We start from the raw sequence: 11,424 nt of genomic DNA, 5'->3' as shown, positions 1-11,424 counted from the left end.
TTCTGGGTTGAACTTGGCAGAGACTAGTCCAAAAAACCTTAAGTATTTTGCTAAAATATTCTATCAAGAGCTGGGAAGACAAAATATTTTTCACTTACATGAAATCTGTTTTAATTTTTCTAGGCATTTTTAGAAGAATTTACTTGATATAAAGATAATATTCAATTTTTCATGCAATATTATAGGAATATATGTATACAAATTGATTTCTGAAACAAAAAATAAACTGCAAATACAACTTGTTTACTTTTGAGTAATACAAGAACATGAGAAAACAACTCGTAGGAATGAAGGAAACTTAGAGTTTCCTAACACAAACTTTTCTGTCTTTTGCAGTAACTACAGGAGTTTTAACTCCTTTCATTAGTACTTACTGACCTTGAAAAATATTAACTGGAGTTTTAAGGCCAACAAAAAAACAAGCAACAAAGTAAAATTACTGTCAGTTTTATTCTGTGCACAAAGCAAAGACTTAAAGTAGCCTATTTGTCATTTATGAATTAAAGGATTTGAAAAATAAAATCTAAAAACAACTCTGATCAACATTATTAAAGCCTATGATTACTTCTGAAGCACTGGAAAAAAATTCCTATGTGGTCCCAACAAGCAAATGGGTACATGTTTAATATTACTTTTTACTTTTTAAAAAATTTCCCCTAAGAAATTTGCATTTGGTTCAAATGTAGAATTGTAAAGTTATTCTACTACTTATAATTTAAAATGCAAACAGAATACTCTAACTGATTAGAGATATCCCATTACAAGAAAAATATGAAATAAAAGTTTTTGATTATGTAATATTGCATATGTTAAGGTATGATTACAGGAAGATGATTTAGTTTAGGTTTAATTGATACTCTGGGAGCATTTTTCCTAACCTAAGAATCTTATTTAAGTTAATGTACTTATCATCAGTAGACTGGCTAGCCATTGAAGGTTAGAAAACTAAGTCTTAAGGTTTTAAATATATTGTATGCACAAAGACTTTGTAGACACCTCTTAAAGAAAACTAATAACAAATTTCTAAATTTATCCCCAACAAAAAATTGGGTCCCTATCTATTTTTGCATCATATTCACATTTACCCATTACTAAAACAATCACTTTATATATACCACTTAATCAAATAGTCAGTGCCTTTTTCTTTTGGGGGGATACTTAACTATTGCTTGGAAAATAATTAGGAAAACACTTGTTAATATCCATTAATCTTTCCTATATTATTGTTATTATTTACTACACTGTTTCGATATGAAAATATTTTTAGGTAGACACTTGATTTGAATAATTTGAGTTTTACCTAATGAAAGGAAATCCTTGCTACTAATTGCATGGCAGAAATTTTGGGTGGTCTGAAATAACGAGCTGCAATTTTCCCCATGACAGCCTTCATATCTCTATTCCTTAGTGTGTAAATAATGGGATTTAGGATGGGAGTGAAAACTGTATAAAATATAGCAAGAATTTTATCCACAGGATAGGTAGTAAAGGGCCACACATAGATGAAGATGCAAGGCCCAAAGAACAGTACTACTACCATGATGTGAGCAGCCAGTGTAGAAAATGCCTTGGCCATGGCAGCAGAAGATTTGAGCCAAACTGTGACAAAAATTATGGCATAAGAACTCACCAACAGAGAGAAAGTGCTTAAGGAAAGAATCCCACTGTTTACCACAATTAGTATTTCAGTGATGTATGAGTCAATGCAAGCAAGTTTGACTACTCTAGGAAGGTCACAAAAAAAGCTGTCTACTTCACTGGGTCCACAGAATGCCAGGTTAACCGTAAATGACAACTGGCTCAGTGTGTGCACTAAGCCCACAGCCCAGGAAATCATTACCAAGGCAGTGCATACACTTCTGTTCATGATGATCGTATAATGTAGAGGCTTACATATGGCCACATATCTGTCATAGGCCATGGAGACCAGCAGTACCATCTCCCCTCCTGTAAAGAAATGAATGAAAAAAATTTGAGCTATGCAGCCACTGAAGGATATAGTCTTGTGTTCTCTCAGAAAGTCTGCAATCATTTTAGGTGTGGCAAAAGAAGCCTGGCAAATGTCAAAAAAGGAGAGGTTTCCCAGGAGGAAATACATGGGGGAGTGCAGACTGCTGTCAGAAGTCACAGCTATGATGATGAGGAGGTTTCCTAAGACAATGGCAATGTACAGTGCAGAGAAGAAAACAAAGAAGAAAAGCTGAAGCTCCTGAGAACCAGAGAGCCCAAGCAGCACAAACTCAGACACCAATGAACCATTGATCTTATCCATGGATTCAGGCTCCAGACTTTCACTGAAACAGCCTTAAAGGGGAGGAAACGAAGAGATTAGAACAATGAGATAGCATTTTAATGCAAAAGGCTCTGAGACATCTAGAATAAATCATATTTACTGAATAACAAATATAAACACCAGGTATTTACATAACCATGCCAATAAATCTAAACAGGAGAAGGAGCTTATGAGAGTGTGCAAACAATGTCTAATGATTTGATCAAGAACGGAGAGGTAAGCACAAAGTCCTTCAGCTAGTAAAAGCATTATCAGCAGTTAATAGCTATGAAGAGAGGGTGAAGTCAGGTTTTCTTTGACCATGTAGCCTCCAATAAGTGGGCCATGCTCCAGTGGAAAGAAACATATTGAAAAATGGATGAAAAGGGCTTTAATTGGTTAGGAAAAAAAAGGACAAAAAGTAGGGGTGGATATGGAAGGGGTGGATCTGGAAGGACTTGAGGAGGGAATAAATATGATCAAAATACATTGCACAAAATTTATAATGAACTAATCAAAATTTTTATCAACATCGGTAAAAATGTTTACAATTCTGGACAGGTTTGGACTGGAAGCCTAGAAGATGGGAGGACTGACATACAACTCAATTCTTCATAGAGATTTGTAGAATGGGGAAAACTAAAAGAGACCTAAAGTCACTTTCCACTAAAGTCTTAAGTATGACATTTGATGTTTGATTTAACTCTCTGAGGGATATTCAGAACTTGGTAGTTATTCTGTAATGTAAAAACATTCTTTTCTCCTTTTTAACTCTTCATATTAAAAATATGTGCATGCCTGCTTTACAGAAGGCAGTACAGTTTAAGTACGATAATGAATGGCATTCTACCATATGAGTAGTTTTATTATAATGGTCTTCTTAATATATTAAAATTATACAATGAGACATATAAAAATGTCCAACTGTTGTTCCAAGTTGCATACACTACAGATGACTACTGAAAGACAGTGTTTAATATAAATAGTCTTAACCCACAAATCTAACATATTTGTTAATTAGTAACCTCAAACAGTTCATAAATGGCATTATTACATAGTTCAAATATTTTCTTGATTGTCCATAAATAATACCTACATTTACATTCTCCTTGCTGATTATTGGTCCTTGTGAGTGCAAGCTTTGGTGTGGTGTGGTGTGTGTGTGTGTGTGTGTGTGTGTGTGTGTATACCTGTACTCAGAGTTTTTTGGTGCTCTGTAATTCACTAAATATGCTATACTGATTGACCATCAAGCCTTAGAGATTCACTTCTTTCTGATTTTCTATCACTGGGATTAAAAGTGTGAAACTAGTTTTTAAAAGGAAAAACTTGTAAGTTGGGCAGTGGTGACACACACCTTTAATCCCAGCATTCAGAAGACAGAGATGGGTGGATCAGGGGGATCTCTATGAATTCAAGGCCAGCTTGGTCTACAGAGTGAGTTCCAGGAAAGGCTCCAAAGCTACAGAGAAACTGTTTCAAAAAAACCAAAATAAAAAAAAAAGATATAGAAAAACTTTGGTTCTTAAGATCAAACCCATATATTTGTGTTTACTCCCATGAATTGCTCATTGTATGTCTTTATAAATACTAAAATGGTTTCTGAGTTATTTTGGAATTGTTTTTCATGGAGAATAAATATTAATTTGATTATAAACTTCATGTGTTCCTAAATATTTCTTTGGTTGGAATCATAATAATCCTTCCTCACTCAGAGTCAACTTTCTTATCTCACAATATTGGCACCACAAACATTTAGGATTGAGCGATTCTTTGTTACAGATGACGTCACTGTAACAGGGCAGTTCAGAAGTATCTTTGGCATTATGCAGGTGTCAGTCCCACTTATTCTCCATTTGTGGCAACTGAAATGTCTCCACACATTGCAAAATGTCCATTCAGAAAAGAAAAGGGTTTAAGACAAGAGGCAAGAGTTTAAATCATTTTTAGCTTAGACTTTAATTTTCACTTCATGTCTACAAACAAAATGTTTAGTCTAACTGACGAGATAATAAGCAAAAATAATCAAGGTAAAATTTCAAAACAATCCTTCCTTAAATACCATTCTTTGTTTTCTTTTTAAAAGAAATTTCTTAGATGCATGCCTGTTTCCTATCCAATTATTTTGCAAGCTTCTTTGATCTTTGACACCCAGCTGTGCCATACTCAGAGTACTTCATCAGCTTCCATCAAAGACGTTGGAGTGGCTGCTGATTTGTGAGATGGCCACTGAGTGTCTAGCCTCTTGGCTCCCCTTCCTTAGCTCTTCTCTGTGCATTTCTTGCAGTTTCATTGTTCCCTGGCTTATACTATTATTTTTCTTTCCTTTTCTTTTTTTATCATCCTCATCTCTCCCTTTGGCATTCCTTCGACCTTTGTTTCCGTGCCATTAATTATTAATGTTTTCTCTCATTTTGCAACATATCCTGGTATTTCAAACATGTTCCTAAACTTTTTGTAAATGTAAATATTATGGAGCCATCTAAGATTCAAATTCACAATTTCTCTTGTCAATTCATTCTCCCCCCCCCAAAATTAATAATCACAGTTAACCTTCTCTTTCTAAAAGTAGCCCATCATACCTTAAGTTTTAAGATGAAAAGTAAAAATCTGACTTCCTTAGAATGACAGTCATGAGCATATAACCTTGTTTTGCCTATGCTACACTCAATACACAGACTTTATCAGACTATTCAGTATTAATTAAGCATCAAAACTTTTACTCATCATCTCATATCTTTTAAAAGACATGAGATATCACCTCTCTAAAAGCCTTTCAAGAGGCAGTTTCAATCTCTTTTTATTGATGTGACTACAGGCTGTTTTTTGCCACAAACTTTATATTGACCAAGATGAGTTAATTGCCTATATCATTTTTCAAAATATTAAAAGTTCCTCAATTAAATGATTATATTCATTTAAAATGAATTGCAAAACAGAAGAAATGGTTTGTTGTAATGGAAGCAAACCCTATTTGGGTAAGTGTGTTTTTAAAGGTGATAAAATAATTAAATATAATTTAAAAAGAAATTACACTCTACTTTCACAGAGCAAAGCAAATCATTTTTTCCACTTAATGCTCAAATGCTCAAAGTCTAAAAAATTATTGATACTAAAGTATTCTAATTAGAAACTTGATATTTAACATTCCAACACTCCAGTGATTATTTATAGCCTCTCTTTATCTCTTAACTATGCATCTCTCTCTCTCTCTCTCTCTCTCTCTCTCTCTCTCTCTCTCTCACTCTTTTCTCTCATTTTTGACTCAAATACTTGCTTCCTTTGTTTAACTAGGTGACAGAAAAAGTGTCTCATGATAGATTTTTTTAAAGGCAGTTAGAGTTTTTCCTACTTTCCCCAATAATACTTTATTGCTTAATGCAAGTTCTCACATATTAACCAAAAATGCTAAAATACAGGCATGAACATCATCAATTTGATTTCCTGCTTTCTGATTATATTTTTCTCCTTTTGAAGTCCTCTCAGAGGTACAATGTAATAACTGTATATAAGTAATTAGACACACTCTAGGCATATTTTCATCAAGAATATCTTACCTGTTACAACATATATCAGAGAGACAAGGTAAATTCTTCATTTTTCTTAGATGTCAGTTTAATTGCTTTCATTCAGTGATATTTATAGGTGCGTATTTCTTTTGTCAAATGGAAACGTACATAAATTCAGTTAAGTAACCACTTGAGGCTTCTGAGAATGGATAGACAAGGCTTACCTTCCGATGGGGATTACTACCACTTTCCACAACGTATTTTCACTGCGACAAAGTAAATAACAATTTTGAAGGTAGGCAATTAAATGAGTATCGCAACACAAGACAAAATTTGATGTTCTTTTAGCTATGAGGGTAAATGTGTGGACTAAAGTGGCTTTTGTGATTTTATTCAATTGGACTTACTACTCAAGGTAAACTGTGCAGAAAAATTCATTCTTTGTCCTAAATAAAAAGAATATTTATTTGAATTTAGAAAGATATGCTGTGTCTTTGACAATCTATTGTGTCTTTGCTACTTCACCATGTGTAGATTTAGAAGAAAGGCTAATTTGTTACAACATAGAGAACAGGTCTTTCCAGTATGGCAAAAAGAATTTTTATTTATAGTCTTTTTTAATTAAAATAGTTCTTTTTATGCAATATATTCTGATTATGGTTCCCCTTTCCCATTTCCTACTAGATCCTCCCTACCATCCTGCCTACCATATCCATACCCTTTCTTTCTCTTCTTCATTATAATCTAAATAATGATGATGATAAAATTTAAAAAACAAAATGAAACAAAACAAATAAGCAGAAAAAAGAGCCAAAGCAAAATCCCAATAAATACACACAAACCCTGAGACACATACCTTTGAACATACAGAAAACCCATAAAAAACAAAATCAGAAACAATTATATATAAGCAAAAGACTTGTAAGGTAAAAAAAAAATACATACAGCACTGTGGAAAAAAAAACCCTCCAAAATGCCATTAAGTTCACTCTGTGCTGGCCATCTATTGCTCAGCAATGGAGCTTACCTTTAAGTGTGGTTTGTATACAAGTGAGATCCTTTGGAGAAAACTAATCTTTCTTTTGACAATAGTTATCAGTTGAAGACAGCTTCTGGGTTACAGATGGGGGCTTGTGTCCACTTCATTTCTCAGACCTGGGGATCTGGCTCACAGCTGTGAAGGTCCAATGCATGCTGTTACCATCTCTGAGTTCAAATGTGCGTAAGTTATCTTATGCCCGGGTCTTATTATTTTTAGTGTGTTCCATCTCCACAGACTCTCATAATTTTATCACTCTTATTCCTAATAGTTCCCTGAGTTTTGAGGTAATGGATTTGATGGAGACATCCCATTTAGAACTGAATATTGAAGGTCTTACAATGGTAGGTCTCTTCATTTGCTCATACTTACTGTACAAATAAGCTTCTCTAATGATGGTCAAGCAGGATACTGATATATGAGTATAACAGAATTTTGTTATGATTCATTTTATTGCTACATTCTGCTAACAGAAAAGTAGTATTTGGTTTTCCCCTAGGCCCATAGCCTGTCTAGTCTTAGGTTCTTGGCCATCCAGACAGTGTTAGATACGGTTACTTCTCTTGGCCTTGACTCTGATCAGATAGATTGATTACTCCCAGAAGTTTTGTGCCACTATTGCACCAGTTATTTCGCAGGCAAGTAGCCAATGTAGATTCCATGGTTTGTAACTGTGTTAGCATTTACCTTTCTTCTATGGTAGTGTGCAAAATACATTTTAGTACCATAAACAGTCAGAAAGAGTGAAGTCTCTAGGTAGGCATCACCTCAACTTCTCTGTGTTCACTAAGATATGTAGATTTTTGTCTTCAACAATAGCATCTTGCCATAAGTTTGTGGAGAGCAACCAATAGCATTGGTTATAACCTGTGTTGCATGATTGTTTCCATGGGGCACCTTTAACCAAGAACTCAATTAAATATAACCCAGTCCCAGTACTCTAGGTTTTATTTAGTGGCAAAAGATCTCTAGCTTCATCCATCCATACTATCTATTCTATTTTCCTTTCTTATGGAGACCCATTTCTCCCCCTAGTCCCTTTCTCTATTCCTAACCTCTTCAGTTATATGGATTTTAGCCTGTTTATCAATGACTTAAAAGCTAATATCCATACACAAACAAATGCATACCACATTGGACTTTTGGGGTCAGGGTGACCTCATTCAATATGATGTTTGTCTTTCTGGGTCTGGGTTACCTTACTCAATATGATGTTTTCTAGATACATCCATTCGCCTCCAAATTTCAAGATGTCATTTTTTCTACTGTGTAGTACTCCACTGTGTGATCCTACTGAAATTATGAAAAAGAGAAAATTGTCCTCTGTCTCCATATCTCTTCAATGTAGTACTTGAGGTTCTACCTAGAGCAATAAGACAACAAAAGGAGATCAAGGGGATACAAATGAGAAAAGAAGTCAAACTCTCACTATTTGCTGATGACATGATAATTTACATACTTACCCCAAAATTTCTATCAAGGAACTGAAAGACCCCAGCTTAGCTGCTGTAATGCCATTTTGCAAGGCTTTCACACAAACAAGTGGAAGTTCAAGGTAAAGTCGGTACTCCTAGGCGGCCAAAACAGGATATCCGTGGTCAGACTCCAGGCCTAGGAGGGGAACAAACAGTTCTGGGAAAAACTACATGTGCCCTAGATAGGGCCAAGTCACCTATTATCATATCTTCATGTCCCCGAGAAACTTGTCCCCAAGTGAACCCATCGCCTCATTCGAACTGACCAATGGGATTACTGTAACCATGCTTCTACTTCTGTATGCCTGCTCTGCCGCCCATTTCCATATAAAAGACCCCCTGCCCAGCCTGGGGGCGTGCAAGTCTTCCAAAGAGACTCTGACACTCGCAGGTACCTGTACATCGCTCAATAAATAACCTCTTGCCATTGCAGCCAGTGTCTCCACTGTTCCTTGGGTTCAGGGGTCTCCTCCTGAGGGAAGGACCACTCTGAGGGTCTTTCAGAACTCCTGCAACTCATTAAACATCTTCAAGAATGTAGCAGGGTACAAGATTAACTTAAAAAAAATCATTAGCCCTCCTGTATACAGATGATAAATGGACTGAGAAAGAAATTAGAGAAACATCACCCTCCACAATAGCCACAAATAAAATAAAATATCTTGGAATATCTCTAACCAAAAAAATTGGAAGACCTGTATGACAAGAACTTTAAATGTCTGATGAAAGAAACTGAATAAGACACCAGAAAATGGAAATATCTCCCATGCTCCTGAGTAGGTAGAAATAACATAATAAAAAATGGCAATCTTGCCGGGCGGTGGTGGCTCACGCCTTTAATCCCAGCACTCGGAGGCAGAGGCAGGTGGATCTCTGTGAGTTCGAAACCAGCCTGGTCTACAAGAGATAGTTCCAGGACAGGCTCCAAAACCAAAGAGAAACCCTGTCTCGAAAAACAAAAAAACAAAAAAAAATGGCAATCTTAACAAAAAAAATGACAGTCTTAACAAAAGCAATCTACAGAGATCTTTCTTACCTCCCCCCATCTTCTTATCCTCCCAAGTTCTGCCTTACCTCAGTCTGTCTTTTCCTCAACTTATACCCTCCAGGCATCCCATATAATCTTCCCAGCTCCTACTCTAATCCTGATTCTAGGAAAACATCCTTGCTAACCTACAGTGCTTCTCTAACACTTCCTATCTTATGTATCCTTCTCCACTATAGATAGGTAGAAGTTTCTGCTATTTCACCTCTTGAATGTGTTCTTATCTTCATTGACTATGTTCACCTCATTTCCATCAAACCTCCCTCTGCTGCTCCTTAGCCTTTTCTCTGCCATACCTGATTAGTCAGTCTACACTGGAAAGGGACAAAGGAGTGAGGAGAAGGAGAAGCTAGAAGTGTTGGGTTCTAAGGAGCATCCCCCCCAAACCACCTTTCTCCAAGCTTCTGTATCATCTGGGATCAAAGAGAACCTGCAACTGTTGGCATGAAACCCCCTTCTCTCCAACTTGTGGGGTTGAGAACTGACAGATTGTCACTAGATTCTTTGTACCTTCTTCGCTGCTGAAGAGAATGAATGGATTCCTTTAAAAAGCTTCAAGGACTGAAGACCAGAAAGTAGAGACAACTGACCTTGCTCTGCTCAGTGGGATTAAAAACACAGATGGAGGTAGGAGGTCACTCAGTGAGTACTACCAAATTCTGTAGAAGGCATGAACTATGCAGCCCCAAAGCCTGCTAACATATCTAAGGTAGCAGATGTGAAACAAGACCCAGATAAATTATCTTTTGCTTTCCTGGAATACCTTTTGGATGCTTATTAGTTACACACCCCTAAAGACCCAAAAGACCTGGCAAATCTCAACATGGTTAACCTAGCCATTGTATTCTGTTGGCCCCTTACATATGTAGAAAGATTCAAAAGATGGATAGGTTTGCAGGAAAGAAGATGTCAGAACTATTAGAAATAGTCCAGAAAGTGTTTGACAACAGAGACAGCAAAGAAGATATTTTGGCAAAGAAGTTGGGCCAGGCCATCATGGCTGCACTACAAGCCCAAGTTATTTTCCACCCTGTCCATCCTCTTAATAAAAAGAGTAAACATTTTAAAAAGAACCAATTCACTTACTACAAATAAATGGGTCACTGAAAAAAAAGAATGTTCACAATAGTATCTCCTCAAATCCAAACTAATCCTAGTTATGGAGGATTAGGGAGGTCAAGACTCCTTTGAACTAGACTGTTGGGAGCCTATGATGATCATCACCTTCAGAGGCCAGCCTGTACATTTTCTGGTGGACACAAGGGCTACCCATATAGGAGCTCTTATATTCTCTTAGCCAACTAAACAATGGAAATACAGGGGATATTATAGAAAATAAATACACCACAAATCAGATTATTAACTAGGACAAGGAACTGTGGTTTGTTCTTTTATCATTATTACTGAATGTTCCTATCCTTTATTAAAGTGGAATTTTTTGAACAAGCTTCAAGATGCAGATCTCAGTAGACACTACTATGGTACAATTGGAAGGCTTTGATAAGGTTTTTACTATAACCTGCCCAATGAGCGCAGGTTTTTAACTATGACCTACCCAATAAGTGCAGAATAAGTATGCCTCCAAAATCTGACCCATTCCCCAGAAAAGAAATGGAAAAAGTTGTTGAAATAGGAATCTTCCTGGTTTGGCCAAGCAGGTGCCACCTGTCACAGTGCAACTAACTTCTGTGACTTTGCCCGTTTTCATCAAGCGGTTCCTCATCAGAAGCCAGGGAAAGAAATAAGGTTCTCATCAAGTTTGCCTCCTTGAAGCAAGCACACTTACTCCTTGAAATTCAGTCTGAAATACCTCCTTGTTTCCTGTCCAAAAGCCTGAAACTCAAGACTATAGACCAATATGAGAGTTGAGGGAAGAAATAATGAAAATATAGGTCAAACTGGGTCAGACTTTGGGAAGCCCAATAACAGGTGATTTATTCCTAATATATTTAAGCTCAGTATAATGTGAAATAAAGTTTCCTGGTATTATTTCTCCTTATGCAGCTTTTTTTTCATGCTTGGATGCCTGCTGGGAACTCTTCAAGGGGGGTGAAGAAGAATGAATCTTGTAAATCTAATACAGT

The 11,424-nt window shown here is 36.3% G+C and overlaps 1 protein-coding gene across 1 annotated transcript; it reads right to left on the bottom strand.

Moving 5' to 3' along the window:
• Positions 1 to 1,300: 1,300 nt before the first annotated feature.
• Positions 1,301 to 2,275, bottom strand: LOC121438688 (olfactory receptor 4K5). Its single transcript, XM_041639070.1, has one exon. It carries the CDS (start codon positions 2,270 to 2,272, stop codon positions 1,301 to 1,303), a length of 972 nt encoding a protein of 323 aa, XP_041495004.1. The 5' UTR covers positions 2,273 to 2,275.
• Between the last annotated feature and the right edge of the window lie 9,149 nt (positions 2,276 to 11,424).

This window comes from Microtus oregoni, unplaced genomic scaffold, assembly GCF_018167655.1.
Source record: "Microtus oregoni isolate MIOR12 unplaced genomic scaffold, Mior012 000056F_ref0000123, whole genome shotgun sequence".
In the NCBI taxonomy this organism is placed as follows: domain Eukaryota; kingdom Metazoa; phylum Chordata; class Mammalia; order Rodentia; family Cricetidae; genus Microtus; species Microtus oregoni.
This window is presented reverse-complemented; position numbering and strand designations above follow the sequence as displayed.

Bases quoted from the DNA above. Each gene is read 5' to 3' on its own strand.
- LOC121438688 (XM_041639070.1), bottom strand. From the start codon at position 2,272: ATGGATAAGATCAATGGTTCATTGGTGTCTGAGTTTGTGCTGCTTGGG.